This window comes from Rhamphochromis sp. 'chilingali', assembly GCF_963969265.1.
Source record: "Rhamphochromis sp. 'chilingali' genome assembly, chromosome: 1".
NCBI lineage: Eukaryota > Metazoa > Chordata > Actinopteri > Cichliformes > Cichlidae > Rhamphochromis > Rhamphochromis sp. 'chilingali'.
The window spans coordinates 45,977,726-45,997,998 of record NC_137929.1 but is presented as its reverse complement, the minus strand read 5'-3'; the positions used below and the strand labels follow the sequence as shown (position 1 = coordinate 45,997,998).

The following is a 20,273-nucleotide window of genomic DNA, read 5'->3' as shown; positions in this document are numbered from 1 at the left end:
AAAAAATATCAGGGAAGAAACAGACAGAACCTAATCTGTCACTCTGATGAAGCGCGCGGGATGTGCGTAGAATATGGGATGGATAAAGGGATGTTCTGTAAATAAAGTCAGCATACATCAGATCCACGCTGTTTACATCAGTTCTGTTTGACACTAAAACACCTGCGAGCTCAGTGATTCAAGTTTTGACATGCGCAACAGAAAGAAACAAGAAGCTCGCTCCAGACAGCCTGCGCGTAAAGACGCGTCTCAGAGTAAACACGCAGCTGAGAATCACGTTTTAAAACAAACGCGACATGATCTGTTAACAGTTTGGACTCTATCGCTTCTGTAGAAACACAAAGAGGTCTCATCAGTCCTGATGCAGGTGACTCGTACTATAGTGCGCACGTCCTGCACGGAGACACAAGTCAGAACTGCGAGCCTTGTTCCCCCTCTCTCTCACTTTTCCTCCCGTTGGCACCCCGCCAGGTCCAGCACGCTCCGAGCCTCTTCTCCTCTTGCGCCGCTTGCTGCTCACTTTACACCACCCCTTCTCCTGAGAGGGGAGAGAGAGAGAGTGGGAGGGAGGATGGAGAAGGGGGTGCCCCCGAAAGAGGTGGAGCCGAGCGGAGGGAGGGAGCAGGGGAGTCTCTCTGCCGACGCTGGAGTGAGGTAGAGTTGGGTTGGAGGGGGGCGACGGGAGCCCTTGGCCGCCTATTCGCCTTCCAGTTGCCTCCACACTATATAAACACTCATTGGTGCCTCTGGCTTGACGCACACACACTCCTTGCGCACGCATGCACAATACACACACTGAGGGTGACTTGTATAGGCAGCCAGAGAGCGAGAGAGAGAGGAGAGAGAGCGCTCTGAGAAACAGAAAGGTACACAGAGAGGAGAGTGGACGTCAGAAAGTAAGAGAAGGAGAAGGAGGACGGCAGCTCCTGAGCATCTCCTGCGCACCCACGCATCCCTGTACGCTCACGGATCTTAAACATTTCTACTCCTCGTGTTTGCGCCACAGAGACGTGACTTTTTAATGCAAAGACGCCTTTTGATTTTCTCTTTAAAAATTATTTGAAGGAGACGCGATTCCTGGAAGAGTTTTCGTTTATTTTTTTCCTCTCTCACCTTAAACCAACTCTTTCCATCCCTCGAGAAGTTTTAAAAAGTAAAAAGCCCTCGTCAGTTCCAGGGCTCGGCTTCACTTTTTCCACGTTTCCCCGGGAGTCCCGGCGTTTGAAATACACGTGTCACCTTAGAGATCATTTTTTTCTTTTTCTTTCTTCAGCAATTTTTTCCATCTCCCTTTTTTATTTTTATTTTTAGTCAGTAATTCACAAACGAGACTAAAAATGATATTTCAAACATCAGGACAGACCCCAGCCAAGAGAATTCCGTGTCCTAAATGTTTCAATCATTAAAACAAAGCGAGTTTTAATAGTTTCACTTTCCCCCCCACACTTCATAAGCTGAGGCGTGATCCTGAAGACGCGGGGAGCTCACCTGTAGCGTCTCTGCCCAGTTCAGCCGAGCCTGATTCGCACCTCTGAGGCACAGAGACGCCACTTTGTGACTGTTTTAAAACACAGACCCACGAAATCAGAAAGGAACTTTACACACTTCATTCATTCTCAGAGCAGAGCAGCCGCTGCCTCCTGACACCTCCAGCGCGCGTAAAAAGAGCGCTGCGCTATTTTACGCAAAAAAGAACTTTGAAAGTTTGACGAAGATTTACTTTGCCCCCTTTTTGGAGCACAAAAGTTTCAGCGCATCTTTCTCCAAAGTTTCTGAAAGTCGACCCCAGTTCCGCAGAGATCACCGGGCTCTCCATCACCATGCTGTTCGACACTTTCGACATCGTCTCCGCTCTGGCCACTCTGGCCGCTTGCCTGGTGTCCATGGCCCTGCTCCTCGCCGTGTCCCAGCAACTGTGGCAGCTCCGTTGGACGGCCACGCGGGATAAAAACTGCAAGCTGCCCATGCCGAAAGGATCCATGGGCTTCCCCTTCATCGGCGAGACCTGCCACTGGCTCCTGCAGGTAAGAGCGCACTCTGGGCAGGGAGCGAGGGAGGGAGGGAGAGGGGATGAGTTTGGTGGAGGGAGACAGAATCTGGGTCAGCGCCGGTCTCCGTGTCTGTGAGGTGATATCAGTCTCATCTAATTATTTATTCCTCCCCAAAGATCGTTTTGCGCTTTTTTATTGACATCTTTAGTAATTTGTGCAAACATCTGCGCCTTTTTTTTACCAGCCACATTTTTGTTGTTTGCAAAAGGAGAAAACTCATTTAAAAAACACCAGAACGCAACTTTTTTGTTTTGTTTTTAAAGCCTCACACTCGTTCTTTTATAGCCTTTGTTAATTGGACTCCATATCCCATAATGCACAATGTTACATTAACTCAGAAACTCATAAATATCGAGATTCTAAAACAAAAAAACCCACAAAACTGATCTGCTGCTTCATCTCCATCCTGCGTGAATGGGATGCACAGTGAACACGCACACACAGAGGAGAATCAAAGAGTTTCGCTTCATCTTTTATTAGTTTACAGCCCTGTAATATCTCTCCCCGCACTCCAGCGGTGGCTCGCACAGACTCTTCTTTCCCCTCATTATCTCACACAGGAGCGCATCAGCCAGTCGCGGCGCGACGTCACAGTCTATTGATCACATCTGATACGGTGGCGAGTCCAGGCTGAGCCGTGGGGACTCATGTCTCTGACGGAGAAGGAGGACACTCGTGTCCACAAAGAGATTGTGTTTTGTGCTGATTGTTCGGAGAAGGAATGAGAAAAGGGAAGTTCTGTGTGAAAGGGTTAAATCGAGGGTAAAGTGCAGTCTCTGGACACGCTCTCCTCCTCCTCCTTTTCTTCTTCTTTTTTAAAATCTTGGTTGCATTCAGAAAGGTTCCCGACAGGAAAGCCCTGCACCATGCGTAGTATTGATCCAGCTTACCGAAGGTTCGCTTAATCGGTGAGATGCTTCACAGTCTAACCCCCCCCCCCCCCCCCAGCATCCACCCTTATCAATAAAATTTGCAGATAATCTTAATGTTTGAGGCTAAAAACGAGACACTTGGACCAGTGAGTGATAGGAGATCAGGGTGCACATGAGTGCGGCTACTGAGGACTCCCGGGAGCGCGCCAGCTGAGGGGACAGCTAATAAAACAGAGAGAAGAAGAAGAGAGACAGGAGGGAAAGGGAAGCCAGGCTCGACGAGCGGAGGCACGTTGGCCGCGTGCGGGGCTTGAACTCGCGGTGCTCCTCTGCGTTACATCTGACACCGAGCGAGACGCGTTCCCGGAATGCAAGCGGGAACCACGGCCAAGTTTATGGTGAGGGGAGGGGGGAGGCATGTCAGTCAGAAGGAGGAATAAGAGGCTGTCTGTACTTATGAGGACCCCGCGTCCCCACAAGCAGGGCTCAGACCTGATTTATAACCTTAAAGTGAAGTTTTAGAACAGCGCAGTCAGGAGAGGTGGGCGGGTCGATCCTAATATCAATCGTATGCTGGTATTGGTTTAGGATCATTCTTGTGTTGCCTGTCATGCCCGTTTCATTTATAGCTTATAGCACATTTAAAGAACAGAAGTTGAGCCAAAGTGCTTCATAGGCAGGCACATTTACATTCAAGAAACACCAAATGCTGAAAGTTGTGTTTTGTTGTGTTAACTAACTATTGTGGAGAGTAAGAATCAGAGTGATTTTTTGGTTGGTAACAAGTGTTCGGAATTTGCAAATTTTTTACTATTCATCTCGTAAATCATGACTCGCTGCTCTCCTCTACGTGAGCTGCCTTCATCAAGTAGTAGTATCAGCACTGGTATCAGTAATACGTGTCCTGTGTTTACAGTAGCAGCCAGTGTACCAGGAGCCATTACAGACATCTTTTTGATTATAAGAAAAAGAAAGAAGGTGCATGCACTACAGTCTGTGTGTGTCCCGTGTCCAGTCCAAAGACTGTAGATAGAGGATGGATGTCTGTGACATCACTCACTGGCTGGTGAAATCCTGTCTGGAAGCCTCAGGTTGAGTACTAAGGAAGCCACGCCCCCAAGCATATTTTTCTCTAAATGGGAGCATAACAACACAACAAAGGCTGCACTGACGATGATTTGAAATGAACAATGAGGTCATAAACTGCCCAGGAAAGCGCTTAGTGAAGAAGCACTAGCACTGTTTTCCTATAGGTTTAATTAAAACTGACTTTGCCCCCTGCTGGCCATCAGACATAAAGCTGGCTTGCGGAGGTTGACTTTGTGCTACTTAGAACATTTTTGGGGGACTGCGTTACTGCGATGTAGTTTTTTGTTTTGCTCTTCTTCCTCCTAGAGATCAACCATACTTGTTGTGGTCATCTTCCTTCTACCAATCAGAGTTTGAGCTATGTGAGGCATCATCATCCAGAACTTCCTTCCTGTTTCAATGTTTGGTTTCTTTTTAAAGACTCAACTTTCTTTTTTTTGATCACTTGGGATCATAAGAACCAATTCATGCAGAGCAGAAGCAGCATTTGGAGGTTCTGAGCATTCTGTGTTAGCTCTGTCGTTGGTCGCTGCCCACTCCTCACACTTTAGCTACACACACAGTCACCATTTGGTAAATCTGCCTGTCTGCTGCTGAATTTTTTTTCTCACTATGAGAGCGTAAAAACAGTGAAGTTATGCGCATACACACATATACACATGGTATATTTTTACCCTGCACACACACGCAGCACATTTCTGTGACGGATCCATTTTAAAGCAGTCTGCAGTTAGAAATAGTTCTGTGGTCACTCTGCCAGAGCCCTGTCTGCTCTCATTAGGAGCCTGAGCTTTCTGGAGCTACGGTGCCAAGCAGGAGCGCTACTGAGGCTTCACACACACACAAACACACATACAGGCACACAGAAATAATGTACTAATCTTTTTGCACATCGACATAAATGTTTTCCTGTGCACACACATATATGAAGAGAAAATATGGTACAAAAACCATAAGTGCATGTTGATTCTGAGTTACCTTTAAACATATAATTTATAACAAACTTTTATTTTTGAGTGAAGCTGTACGGCCGTAGACTTGTAGCATTTTTGTCTCACGTTAGATGATCTGGATACTTTGTTTTAATCACTCCACTCCTCACAATTTTTGCTGGATGCAAATGATCCCATTTCATCTTTTAAAGTTTTTTCTGAAATATTGTACGCATGTTGCTGGGTTTCTACTTGGTTGAAGTTCGTTAACAGTTACCTTCCACGACCACTAGGGGTCACCACACCACAAGGATCCCAAGAAAATATTTTGGTAGCTAAGAAGTGAATTCAAAAACATCGGAAACACCGATAAGTCGAACCAATGAAGTTTTTTAAATACATTTTTTTCCTCCTTTGACAAAACAAATCTACTGTTGCTAGGTAACCAGGTAAACCTTTCTTCTTTTTTTCATGCAGTTTCTTTGGGTCAGAGCCTCATAACTTTTTCACACACACACAAACAAACCACACAAACATGTACATGGAGCAGCCTCACTGGACTGAATCTGGGTCAGATGAGAAGAAATGAACATGAGGCTCGCACACACAGAGTGGAAGGTCCAAATGTTTTGTGTCGTCATTTTTGGCTTGCATAATTGGTCAAAAATAGCAACCAGCAGCTCAGATGGAGCTACATCAACTCACACACACACACACACACACACACACACACACACACACACACACACACACACACACACACACACACACACACACACTAATGAGGTACCCTCTGCCTGCCTTCTTCTGTCTATTCGGCTGTGATGAAGTGTAAATGACGGTGGCCAGAGTAATGACAATCCTGCAGCCCAAACACTCTCTCGCGGCTCACAGTGACGACAGCCTCCCTCCTTTTACAGCTTGCGCCTTCTTCTTCTTCTGCACCTGCACTGTTGTCTTCTTCTATGGTGGTACGGCTACAGATCCTCGGCAGGTGATGGCTGTTTCTGTTGATGGTATTTGGTGTCATCAGGTGTTTGTGTTCTTTGATGACTTGAACCCAACCTTTTCATATAGTCAACTTTTACAACATCCCAAGCAGCCTTTAAAAGCAACTTTTAATTCTTGTTTGCAGATAAATGCAGGAAAAAGCCACCAAAATTGAGAAGTGTTCATCAGCCGTGCAGAGTTGGAAGGTTTGACTAACAAGGCTACTTTAGTTTCTTCCTCACAGCCCAAACACGTGCACGTTTGGGTTTACCGGTCATTCCTAAATGGTCCTAAATGTTGGCCCTGCGACGGACTGGCGACTTATCTGGGGTTTATCTCGCTTTGGCTTCGTCTGGCAATCCTCACCTGGATAAGTGCTTAAGAAGCTACATGGATGACACTGATGCTCGGTCAGGTCCATATTGTCTCACTGCAGCCCGCTGTGCAGCGTTTTTCAGTGTGCCAGCATACCCTTTGGCTTGGTGAGGACAAATAAGTAAATACAGAAGTCTGAAGTAGGAGGTGGATGTGGAGGAAAACCTTCAGCATGACGAAGCATCACTGGGCAAGATACTGAGTTTCCACTGATGCATTCATCAGAATGTGAGTGTGAAAGGATGAATGAAGGCTGTAGTAAGAAAGCGCTTTGGTAAATGGACTGATTCATATGCAGTGCTTCTCTGTTCTACCTGAGCACTCAAAGCCCTTTGTACAACATGCCTTATTCACCAATTCGTACAAGCACTTTTTTCATTTTTTTCTAGAGCAACCTGTTACCTTACTTAAGGATGTTTCAGCATATCTAGACATGGATCGAACCGCCAACCTTCCAATTAGCAGATGACCTGGTTTTACCTCCTGAGCTGCAGCCAATCCCAAACAGAGCAGAAAAGAATTATATAAATACGGCTCCTTTTGTTGCTTTGTCGCTGGCGTTAGGGAAAAGGTCAGTGTTTGGGTTTAGACGCCTCTTTTCTCAGCGTTGAACAAAACTTACGTATCTCCTCTTCAATAAGCTTATTCTTCATTTGCCTAATCGGCATGGTGGTCATTTCACGGTGTGTGTACCAGCAACCATGCTATCTATTCACGGCTGTGCCAGGCATGTGGGGGGATGTGTCATGTTGTCTGCTGGAGCAATACATGAAGCTTCTGGCTCCTGACCGAACGTCAGCATGTAAGGAGCTGGAAGTGAGGACGCACAACATGCTAGAAAAAACACTGGATTTAAAAAAAATCAAATGCAATGAAACTTAAAAAAAGATTGTTGTTAAAAAAACAATGTTTCCTAAACTTTTTTAAAATTGGGAACAATTGTACAAATTTTAACAGAGATTCACAGATCTTGACAAATTGTCATCATAAAACTCTAAATTCAGTCGTATACGACGCAAGATTCTCTCATGCCGACGGCAGACGACCACCTCGAAGCTCCTCTGCCTCGTAGTACATGTGAGGCCTTTTGTTTTTTAGCCGAATTGCTCCTTTAAGCAGCTCAGACAGAGGGGGGATTGTGAGGACTGGTGGCTTCATCTATAGTAGGTTCCATTACTGCGGTCCAGCCCGCTGTGTGCTGCATAGCTGTGGTTACACAGTCCTGAGGCGCACACACACACACACACACACACACACACACACACACACACACACACACACACACACACACACACACACACACACGCACTCAGAGTCTTTCCATTTGCTGTGTTGGTCTGTGTGTGCATAAAGTCATATAACATGCAGCAGGCGCACATATAGAGTACGATGATGTAGCACACATGCAAAGACACAATTAATTGGCCACACATGCACAGCAGTGTGTGAGCACACACAGATCATAAACCCACTCTTTCTCTCTGTCTTTCTTGTGTGGCGTGGCAGGGAGCTGGCAAGTGCATGTTCACTGGGTAAGAGATACATAGTTCACTGAGCGGACACAGGGGGTAAAAGTGTTAACATTCAAGGCAGGACCCTTGAACCGCCGAGGACGCTTCTTCTTCTCACACCCCGCTAAACTGTGTTCAAGCTCCTCTCTGTTTTTCGTTGTATTTTTTTCTCCGTTTTTTCAATTTTCTTAAATTTAACAATGAAAAAAAACCTCCTGTCACCGTCTAGTGTAAATATAGTCGACTTTACATTTTAAGTGCATTTAATGATCCTCTGCGTGATTCGTTATATAATTCCCCCCCCCCCCCCAGCTTTTCAGACCCGTAGTGCTGCTTCCCTGCAGCCTTCTGTTTTTTATCTTCTTCAAATATCTGAGGCATTTCTAACTTTCTGGATTTCAGTTTTTCAAAAATAGCCTCACCTAATTTTTTCCCCACTCTTTCTCTGCTGTCTCCTCGAGCCTTTGCTTCGCTACGTCTTGCCATTTTCTTGTTTTCCCCCAGTCAATAATGACATTTTTCATCACTATTTTTCTTCTTCCCTTTCCCCCCCTCACTCTTACATCCATCCATCCATCCATCCATGCCCTCCTCCTCCCTCCTCTTGTACAGATTAGCAGGAGGTACTGGCAGCAGGTCCCTTGCCCCTTCTTTCACCCCGAGAACACACTGCTCCCTCCTTCAACACTCTTGTCCTGGGCCGAGTATAGAGGCCAGTGTTAATCTCCCTTTCTCAATGAGTGTGCGTGTGTGTGTGTGTCACAGAGAGCTCGAGTTTTTAAAAGATCAGGAAGTTTTTTCATTCTCTTATTTTCTCATTGTTAAAAAATTGGCTGCACAACTCCCACCAAAGAGCTCAATGCTTGCTGCATTTTTCACAACGCTTTCCCCACTTTTTGTCAAGCGTCACGGAAGAAATCAGGAAGTTGCTCCTAAAAAACAGACGAGCACGGCATTGTAGCAAACGCTAAAAGTGTTAGGAACTATTTTCAGCAGCGGCTTGATCTACAGTTGGTGCTATAATGACTATTTGGTGCTTGTAAATGGGACCAAGTCAAGCAGATCTTTCCAGAAGAAGATAGAGAAGCAGTGCAAACAAGATCCTGTTTGGGTTCCAGTCGCAGCATCCGAAGTCAAGTTCAGGCTCAGAGGTCGCAGAGGTTGCAGGAGAAAAGTGGCCTGATGCCTCCTGTAAAAACCTTCCATTACTCAGCGAAATGAGAGTTAACTCTCTGGACAACAATGGAGGAACAGGACGTGTCAGATGGCAGCTGCTAGGAGGATCAAGTCCTTGTTGGTTTTGGTCATTTAGAAGGAAAAAGAGGGAATATCAGCTGAAGGATATTGGTGGACTTTCACACGGTGTCTGTGTTGGCTTGTAGTTGGGGTGCGTCTGTGTGTCAGGGTATTAGCTCGGGTCCCCGGGGTTAGCGCTTAGAGAGTTTTAAACAACCATAATCTCCCTTTCTATAATGTCCCCGGGTCAGGGGCCAAGCCTCTCCCTCTCTCTCCCACCCGCTCCCTCTCTCTCCTGCTCGCTCGCTCTATTCTCCTCGTTTTTTGGCTGAACTATCCGTAGCCCTTTTTTCCTTAATCCGTCCTTTCTGAAACGAGCACCCATCCCGATCTCCCCGCCTCCTCCGCCACGCTCAGTCCCCTTTCACACTTTCTCCCTCCTTCTTTAACCCCCCCACCTTCATTCTTTATCTTTCCTCCTCTCCTCTTACCTTAGTTTCCTTCCTTCTCTTCTTTCTTCCACCCCACTCCCCTCATTCCTAACCCTTCTTCTTCTCCTCCTCCTCCTCTCGGTGTCTCTCTCTGATGTGGTGGCGTGACTGCAAAGGGACGGGGGTTCATTGTCAAGTTGAGGACCTATCGCACCATTCAAACGCACAAACCCCCCCTCGCACACACACACTGGCTCCTTGGTATCTCTGGCACCAGCTGAATGATTGACAGTTGAAAAGAGAGAAGGAATTCCCTTGCAGCCTTTGACCTCGTTTCCTCTGCCTCGCACTTCCACAGTTATTCTCGCAGCATTTTCACTTTTCATTTTTTAACCTTTGATTTAGATAAAAGTGGGTTTTTTGTATGTGTCTGTGTGTTTCCAGACTATATATTCTTCCCTTCCTATCAGTCAAGCATCATACGGACAGAGATCTTGTGGATGTTTTTGCTTCTTCGCCTGTGACTTTTGTGGGTTTTAGATTCTCTTTTTCTCACTTCTAGTAACGTTAGCGCATCAAGCTAACCGTGAGCTACCTCACATCGCTTCATGTCGTCATTTGCGTCTTAAAGGTTGCCTTTTAACAAACTGCAAAGACTTGAAGAGGAGGGTGAAGGCCGGCACTCAGTACCTGTCATTTCTTCAGTTAGAGGGAATTAAACTCGTTGTTTCCTCGTACATTTGTTTCGCTTGCTTCCTCTTTAGCACCGATGTACAACCGTACTGCAGTTTCACTGTGCCTGTGTACAAACATGTGCAAAGACAATAAAGAGTTAAAGTCTGATGGATATCCATTCCTCTCAGAAATTACAGCACAGATAAATGCAAGCGCAACGCTTAAGACAACCACACATTTACATTTTAACGAGAAACGCCACCGGCAGAGTCCAACACAATGACAGCAGCACGCACGCACCTCAGAAAGCGTGACCCGTCCCTCCCCAGCCCTACACCACCGAGGCAATGTCCTACATTTTGATTGGCTCCATTTTAGCAAAGTGAACACACATGCACGTTTCACAGGGATTTTGGGGTTACAAAAAAAAGCTACAAGGGCAGAAAACGGTAATTCGTGAATGCACGAAGACAATGAGAACAATCGTAGCTCTGTCCATCACACGATCGATGCTGTGACAAACCTAACATGTACAGTTTGCTTTCATTTTTAAGAAATATCGATACTGAAATTTCTGACTATATTATTACTGACGTGTCTCACGTCCCATACAAACATACTCTTTGTTGGAAACCAGCCGCCTCGAATGTGTTGAAAGGAGCCGTGATTAAAAGCGTCAAACAAACAAAACAACCGAGCAACCGCAAAACCAGAATACGGTAAAAAGGAGGCGAGGCTGAAGCCGGATGTGGTCAACAAGTTCAATCTGAGCTTTCTTAAGTTTGTTAGATGTAAGGTTAATATTCAAGTTATTATATTTAACTTACATTTTTAAATTAAAAACAAAAGCCAAACAGCTTCTTTTGATAAGTATTTAAAATAACGACTCGCGTTGGTAAATGTACTGCTTTACTACAAATTGTTTTTTCCGAAGTAAAATGTTTTCTGTCAATGTCACTGTGTAAAATATAATATTTTGGGGCTCATACTCGGCTTTCTTGTAAAATGTTAGTGCACGCACCTCGATTAAAGAAAACGTTTAAAGCATTTTAAAGTGTGAGCCTGCTAATTCACACAAAGCTGTAAAGTGACTGGAGTTTGATGTGAAAAAAACGACTTTTTAACCATTAATTTAGAAACTATAAAGATTTTTTTAAAATGCGGATGCGTTTAAATCACAGAAAATAAATGCAAAGCAAGAATTTAGACCAAAGTCTTCAGGATGCACTCTTTCTTCCTGGTAATTTAGCAGGAAATGTCAGAAAACAACACTCTTACGAGCACGTCTAAATCGGAGTATAGCGTCTGTGTATGTCGACTGCATCGTGTGCACTTTACACCGAGTTAATAAGTCAAACATTTTCATTCAAGGAAACCTTCAACTGCTCTGGGAATGCCTTGAAAAAGATAGATGTAATTTATATATTTGATAGATCCCCCAAAACATCAAGTTTGGGTTCACTCCCTGAAGTTAATTTGAAATATTTGCTGTTGTTATATCAGCTGCTTTCTCTCTTTACACAGTAAAGCTTCCATCTCCCTCATTTTTTCCTGCAGCTGGTAAAAAATCTTCCCCGGGTTTGTTGGTGAATTTCCTACAACTGTCTGTTTCTCTACTCCGTCTAACCATCACCCCAATATTTATATTTCATAGACTCTCTAAATATACACACTTATACACAGACACACTTACTCTCACTGTCTCTGGTCAGCGGGCCAGTGTGTGTCTGTGTGTGTGTGTGTGTGTGGATTGATCTGAGTAAACATAATTAGCTGTGTTTTTTTGTCTTGCCCTAATAAAAGACTCATTTGTTAGACATTTCCACTGCACTACAAAGAGGACATTTATAAGCCCGGGCCCAGGTTCGCCCCCAGGCCAACCCCAACAGAACAGGCGGGGGTATTTTTAGCACGGCCGGCGTGCTAGCAGGGTTTGCCGGGACAGTGTGTGTGAGTGAGTGTGTGTGTGTGTAAGAGAGAGAGAAAAGAAGGGAAACTGAGATTTTTTGACATCTTTTGTGATTGTGCTGGTTTTTGTGAGAAATTCTGTTGAAATGTGAGTGTGTAGCTCTCCTTTATTGAGAAAAAAATCTGATAAAAGCACTCTAGAGAAGCGGACACTGACGGCTACGAGAACGCTGTCCAGACTGTAGTCACGCACAGACAATCTTTCAAGGCCATTCCTTTAGTCTGTCCCCTTCCCATTGTGTGTATAAAACCTTTAACCCTCCTATTTTAACCCTCCTTTAACCACACCTCAGGGTCCAGCTTGAAGCTGTGTTCGCCTGTCGACAGCGTTTTTGTTCTTATCTTAAAGTGAACGGGGAGTTTATGGGTGAGACCGATGGAAAAAAGCGTGTGGAAAAAAGCATCAATTTTTAAATTCTTTTAAGTCGAGAAAAGTTTTGTTTTTGAAGGAAACCCACTTCTTCCTTTCAAATCCAGAACAGGGAGAATGGCTGAAAATGTCGGTGTACAGGTTGTTACAACGAGAAGATCGACGGGAATTTCACTGACCACACACACAGACTAGTGTGCATAAAATTTTGTTGATTATTATGATAAAAACACCTCCGCCAGATTCCCTTCTTTTTAGAAAAGATGTTCCCCTGAAATAATCGATCCACATGATAAATGTCTGTAACAAAATGCAATCAGCCCGCTGCCACCAAACCGCAAAAGTCACGAAACCTTCATATCGAGAGTTTTGGATTCAAACAGCTTGTCAAGGTCTAGAAATATTTTAAACTGCTTGCATCGCCATGGCAACTGTAATAAATTAGAATTATTAATGACACTGTGAACCAGTTTGGGTCCAGGCCCCACCGCTGCTGTTTATTCCATATTATTATATACAACGAACAACAGCAAAAGCGCCGTTATTTTGTTCTTAAGAGTCAGAGTAGAATGCACTTCAGACATTTTGCAGAATTAAGTGAAGCCACACACACACATGCACCTTTATTTGTTGTCCATTTGCTAAATGCATGGAGCTAATATGCAGTAAAGTTCAAATAGGAATTAATTTAAACCAAAAGAAACAAATTTAACCCACTTAAAATGATCTGCGAGAAGTCAAATAAAGGACCTGAATTTATTTTAAATACCTAAAAAAAAGAAAAAGTGGCCAGTGGTTATTTATACTTGTTAAAATCAACTGTGAATGTTTTCGAGGCCATGCTCGCTGGTATTAGCTGTGTTATCTAATCACAGCAGGCTACTTATAGCAGATCCAAAATAAAATCTACATGTCGTCAGTTTTGTTGCTTTTCATAAAGCATCCAACTGGCGTACGGCGTTGCAGGTAATTGCAGGAATTTCTTTCAGCTTGTGCTGGAAAACCTTCACAAAGTCGGCCGCGGTTCAACAGTGAAGCGGCGGCAGGGGTGTGATTGCACCCTGAGCTCTCTGGCTTGATTCCAGTGTTATTCACAGCTTCTGACTGCACGGTGCTGGAAAATAAAAATAAAATTAAATAAAACCCGTTTTCGGCTCCCATAGCCAGCTTGTACTTCCCCCAGTTGCTATGTAACAAGAAAAAAAAACTTTATGCCCACTGTCATTAAGAGAAACCTCTTTATGGTTTTCAGCTCACATCAGAGTTTGTTGCCTGTGACCTCGATGGTAAAATCAGCCGTTATGTTGTGGGACCAATTTTGGTTTGGGGTTTTTTGTGTGTGAGTGTTTACAGCGACGGCTGCTTCGCCTCGCCAGAGTTTGGAGGGAAAGAGTGTTTGAACCAATCAGGGTGATTGCAGACGCGACGGCTACGTTTACAAATCTGTGTGTGCGTGTGCACAGTTATGTACGTGTTCTCCTGCAGAAGAACTGTGGCGTCATTACATCACAACTTTCCATGCTTGCTCCCTGTGTGTGTGTGTTGGGCCAGTTTTGAGAGCGGCGGGGAGGTTGTGGGGTTAGGGAGGGATGGGGTGGGGGTACGGGGGCTGTACACTTCTCACCTTTTAAGCTAAATGTCACCCAGACCACACCCCTGGCGCATGCTCACACTCAAGCACACACACACTTTTTTCTTGCAGAGAATCTGACAGAAGAAAACCTTCAGCATTTGCCAAAATGTGTGCGAGTTTCTAAAAAGAAAACACAGAGAAATGGAAAGAGAAGTCGTAACGCACAGAAGGCACAAAAAAAGTACACAATCGTCCCAATCTGATGCTGTATCTCGGAGGGTGAAAGGGAGCCTTGTCTGGCTGCCTGAGGAACTCCCTTTGAATTGGACTGTGTGTGCGTGTGTGTGTGTGTCAGCAGGCCTGCCAGGCAGACATACTAAACCACTCTACATCCATGTGGCAGCAAAATGTAGCTTGGAAAACAACCCTGCTCTAACACACACATTTACGCACTCAAACACACACACACACACACCCTGAGGGCTCTAGAGGCCAGCCGGTTGACCTGGTGTGTGTGTTTGTTAATGTGTGTGTGCTGCAGTGAAAACAGGAAGTGTACAGGAGCTGTGAAAACAGCTCGGGCCAACGGTTTGTACCCAGACACATCGACAGAGAGAAAAAGAAACCCCCAAAATTTGCAAAGGTGCATGAATGAATGAATGGATGCGGCTTCAAAAATAGACTCTTTAAAGACAACTCAGTCCCAGCTACACTGAAACTGGATGGTTTCTACAGTTTTAAGCCGACTATCAGGTGGACGACATCGACCAGGAATCAGGCAGCTGTCGGACAGCTTTGCAGGATAAAACCCAGTGTGAATAAAATAACGCCAGCACCTCGAGCTCGAGTGAACACTCTGAAACACGGCAGGGTGGGACAGTGGGGCGTGAGGAGCTTGAATGCTAATTAACAGGATTTTTCATCTATAAAAGCAGTCTGGCAATCAGAGTTTTCAAAGCAGCACGAAAACAGCAGCCAGACGTACAGAGAGGGCAAAAGCATCTGTGCTCAATTTAGGTCGACTTCACACAGAGAAACCTTAGCATGTCAGCTACGTTGCGATGACGAGAGAAAGAAATGAATGACTGATATTAATAAGCAGTCATGAAGGAAGAAGGAAGCTTCAATCACCTCTTGATCGTCATTGGTTGCTGTTCAGCAGGTGCTTTGCGTCGCATCTTTATCCTCTGTCACAGAAACCGTTTGAGTCTTGTTTGTCTTTCTGATGTCAAAAAACGATTTAATTACAACTCTTATTTCCAGCTTATATTTGGTGATATGGTAATGGAAAGCAGCAGCAGGAACCAATTACACAACGGAGATGTAAGAGGTGGTATGAAAAGGAGGTGCTGGGGGTGGAGGTGGGTTGAAATGTGGCTTGCAGAAGGAGCATTGATACATAGCATGTCTGGATGTGTACAAGGACATCGTGTAAAAGGCTCAGCTTAGCTTCTTGGCCTGCCTGAACTAACACCGTGCTGAGCTGTAGGAATCAAAATGACATGGCTGTTAGTTTCTGCAAAAATGACTCAGTTTTACTGCAGCAACTTCATCGTGGGTGGAAACTGGGATTGAAACTGGTCTGTTACCAGTCTTTAGGAGTAGGAGCTTCACCTGCGTGTCAGCTGTGTTCGTTTAGGGTCGTGGGTTTTCCTGCAAAGATGTAAATCCAAGGAGTACTGGCAAAAGCATGCTGAATACAGCACACTATGGAATAGAGCAGCATAACAGAGCAGCTGACAGTAGCTGCTTTTTTCAAAGGGGCTCCATACACAAAGTGCATCACTTTGGTGCTGATGGTTGGTAGCCTTCTGGTTGCCTAGGTAACCCTCTAATATTTTTACAAACCCTGCCACATGGCTATCGACGGCATACTTCACTTGAATTCTATTCCATCAATTGACCCACTTCATGTCACCAGTGGTTATTTTACCCACCTTCGCTTCAAGCTGTTTAATATGATTTGGTGTCTCCGCCTTCAAGATATATTTCATTCGTGGTTGAAGGTGGAGTCCACCAGTTTTTTGCTAGTTGTGAGAGGTAATACAAAAGAACCAGCTAATTAAAAACCGATATCCCTCTTATTAGTTGATGGTAATTTTGGAGGGGTTCAGTTTTATCCGGCTCATTCTTCTAAATACGTGAAAGACCATATAAAGTTTTGAGATTGCATTTATTACATTGCCTCTTTTAGCCCCCTTCAAAGTCTTTATCTATTCCCATGGTTGTCCCCCACACGCTGCTCAAACACAAGTGAGCAATATGTCTCTGATAATTAGACATGTCTTTAACATGTACCAGTGTGTTTGGAGCTGAACCTTTCATAGGGACTAAAAGCAGGAATATCTCAGCCTCTGGTAATTTATTCTCTTAAAATGTGTGACTTTATAAACATGCACTACTAATTCCACTGAGTTCCCCTTTACAAACATCTATGCACCGAATGTAAAACACTTATTTACACCCAACCAGAGACACACACACTTTTTAAAGTCACTCCTAATTTAGACCATAAGCTCCTCCTCAGCTTTGAAACCTCTTGGCCAAGCGGGGTGTTTTTGATTGGGAGTTTAGTAAATCTATCGAGGCTTCACTGTAGGGCTGTGAGCCAGTAATCACACCGCTGACCGGAATCAGTGAGCGGACACATTTTGAGCCCTCGCACACAAACAAAAAGCACCGCCGCCGCTGCCAGAGGTGTGCCCTCGACCAGGAAACAAACTACTTGCTAAAATTAGTTTCTGAGCTCCGCATTCAAACACAAACATGCGGCCTATAACTGCACTCATACACATGCTGACTGTTTTGTAGTGTCGGGTGTTACAGCTGATCTTAATGTTGGCTCGTGTCAGGAAGGTTAGAAGTTATTCTGATTTTTTTTAAACAAAAATCACAATAAAAATGCTCTCCTTGTCTGTTTTGTGTTGATGTGTGAATAAACTGCCTTACAGGCTGTCCTTTTGCCTTCATGTTTACACACACACACAAATATATATGCGTACATATATATTTGTGTGTGTGTGTCTGTGTGCCTCACAGTCATAAATATCTCTTTTCCCTTGAGTAAACCGGGGTCAAACCAGTTAGTGTTGTCACGGCAATTTGCAGTTGGGCCTCCGCATGTTTGTTTGCTTTCCATGTTTCTGAGTTTTTAAAGATCGTTTTATTTTAGTAATCTTGAGTGAGAGTGTGTTTTTAAGTCTATATGCACATGTGTGTTAATACTTGCATTTGAATAATGCCTTGTTAGACTCAGTGTGTATGTCCCGTGTACGTGTGTGTGTGTGTCTGTGTGTGTAACACAGTAAGCAGCCTCTCAGGCGGCTATATATTCTTTTCACTCAAACAGCCCATTTACAGTTCTGGGGTCGGCTCCCTCTCACTCTGCTGTGACCCAGACCGTTTAGAGGTCAACGTCAAAGCTGAACTCAGGTCAGCTTGCTAACTGACTCCAGCTTTGGTCCTCTGGGGGTTGTGCTTGCAACTTGGGTTGTCCAAACTGTGGGACAGGGGCCCTGAAATATGGCGATGTGGCTCCTCGTGATGGGTCGAAACATAAAACAGGGACAAATGTTTATTTTTTTATTCTCCAGCAAGAAATTCTAATTTTTCTCCGTGGCTCGTAGTATTGCTCATGCACCTACATTGTTTTGGTGTTAACTGCCCAGTTTTGCAGGTATGGGGTGTAACAACGCTTATCTAGATGCTTATAGGAATAAAACATGCACTTAATCTCTCTTTTTTTTAAAAGAAATCACACACCTGTCACTAAAAAAATTATTTTGCACTTTTTCTAAGAACTATTTTCGAGTTAAACCGGAAGCTCTACCTGTAATTCTAGCAAGCACTATGCTTCTTATAGAAAAAGGGAAAATTCACTTTCTCTGATTGCCTTCAAATAAAACAATCTGAGAAGGAGGAATCCCCTCTGTGATTTAAATAGTGACAACCCTGTGAAGAAAGACGTAGTTTAATGTGCTACATGTTAAACTACATCTTGGACGTTTGGACCTCCTCAATAATCCAGGTAAACTGATCCCGTTCATCTGGACGTTTTCAACTGGCGAAACATTTCGTCAGTTTTCCAAGTGACTGCGGGTTTCCCTAACCTTATAAACATGACTGACACTAGCAACATTGCCTAACAATGAGCCATGAGCTCAGTTGCATGATTGTTAATATGTAGATTCCCATGACCATTCGTCAGAGGTTGCCGGCATAGTCCATTCATCTTAGGGCTTGGGTTCCCCAGGCCTGACAACTTGGAGCTCCACCTCAGTTGATGAACGAGGAGAAAAAGATTTGAAGTGGCAGTGGCCAAAAATGAGCAGTCTGAGGCTGAAACTTCTTATATCCTCGAGCAGTCTCCTGTCAGTCTTCTTCATCAGGATGAGAAATTTCATTTACTGTATTTTAAGCCTGAACTGCAAATGTTTTGAGAACCTTTAACCTCACCGCTCGTGGGCCGATGTTAAAACTGATCTCTGCCTGTGCCCTAAAGGCAACTTGAATCAGTTTTCATTGCATTAACCTGATGTATACAGGCTCCTTAAACATCTGCAGTCTTCTGCTTTCAGTTGGTTTAAGTTTACTTTTTTCTCTGAGAGCTGAGATGATGGAAACCTCAGTAACTTTTAGCATGTGGAGAACTCACCAGTCTGTTTGGGCCCCGAGCCACAGAGAGAGTAGAAAGTACTTACTGAAACCTTTTAGAGATGAAGATCAAAAGCTGGGGTGAAGGTTGGATCCTAAAGACTGTTTTAAATTATTAGAAAGTGCAAAAAGCATGAAGAACTAGCATGTTTTGTTAACGGTGGTCGAGGGCAAGGAGAGCGTTTTTCAGAGTAGGCCCCATCAGTTCGGTGAGGTATCACTGTTTTGAGGAGCCTTTTTGGATCTGACCATCTTCTGTTTGAGGACAGCAACTGCTGGCTGTCTATTGTAATATTTCATCAGTTTTTAAAATGATTTCTGCATGATTAAAACCTCGTCTCACAATGTTTCCGTGACAGTGATGATGATGGCTAGAATCACTAAATTTTAAGGAATTTCATGTTAAGAATACACTAACCCTTAAACTGCTGACAATATAAAAGATTTCTTTGAGTGCAGATATTAAGAAAGATTTAGAAGTGGAGATGGGGGCAATCTCCATTAGCAGGATTTGAAAAGGTTCCTCTGATTTCCGTGAAACAGGGTGAGGAGTGTTTGGGGAATTCCTTCTGTTACCGTCTCCTCACAGCTGCTTCTCTCAAAGGGGAACTCCAGCATTCAGTCCCAACAGTGTTCTCTAAAACTACCCATCTTTCTCTTCTTCCTTTCTTAATAGAATTTCGACTTTCTTATAGATGTTGAAGGAGGAAGAATGGAAAAGCACCAGGTTTATTTTTCTATGAGCAAAACTAGTTTCTTTAATATGGATTTTTGACATACTGCCTCATATAATTAATCCTCCAGCACGACTAAAGAACTGTCGCTCATTCTACTGTAAAAAAATATCTTAAAACGACTCTCGTGAGTTGTGTCTTCAGCATTACAAGTTAGATCTGTGATTGATCTCTGTGCTTACTCTCTTTTTCTTTGTCCAGGGCTCGAGCTTTCATGCATCACGGAGACAGAAGTACGGCAACGTGTTCAAGACCCACCTGCTAGGCCGTCCTGTGATTCGGGTTACGGGCGCAGAGAACGTGCGCAAGGTGCTGATGGGCGAGCACACTCTGGTGGCGGTGGACTGGCCTCAGAGCACGTCCACGCTGCTGGGACCAAACTCACTGGCCAACAGCATCGGAGACATCCACCGCAAGAGGAGAAAGGTCAGGACACGTGTTAATTTAAGTTCGCAAACACACACAACTATACAGAGATACCGAACGCATGTATTTGTGTGTTCATCTTTACTTTTAATGCTTCACTTTGTGCTAACTGCAAAGACTCAACTTGACCAAGGAAAATTTACATCCTAAACCAATCAAAAGTAAAATATTTTCAGGATGTAGATATTTTGATTTTAAGCCATTTGACTATACAAAGTGTTTAGTAAGACATCTCAGTCTCTGTCTTATATTTTTAGCAGCACAAAAAAAAAGGCAGCACTATAATTTCAATACTTCAGGCAGAGGAAAGATACGGACTTAAATATAACAATGCAACTACTGATTTAATTTAAATGCAATCATTATTAATGACTCTGCCCTTGGATA

The 20,273-nt window shown here is 44.0% G+C and overlaps 1 protein-coding gene across 1 annotated transcript in view; it reads left to right on the top strand.

Moving 5' to 3' along the window:
- Positions 1 to 740: 740 nt before the first annotated feature.
- Positions 741 to 20,273, top strand: part of cyp26b1 (cytochrome P450, family 26, subfamily b, polypeptide 1) — a 37,649-nt gene continuing 18,116 nt past the window's right edge. The window contains exons 1-2 of the mRNA XM_080875658.1: positions 741 to 2,024; positions 19,662 to 19,886. Of these exons, the coding sequence (XP_080731784.1) occupies positions 1,821 to 2,024; positions 19,662 to 19,886 (429 nt within the window). The 5' untranslated portion in view covers positions 741 to 1,820. The remainder of the gene's footprint in view (positions 2,025 to 19,661; positions 19,887 to 20,273) is intronic.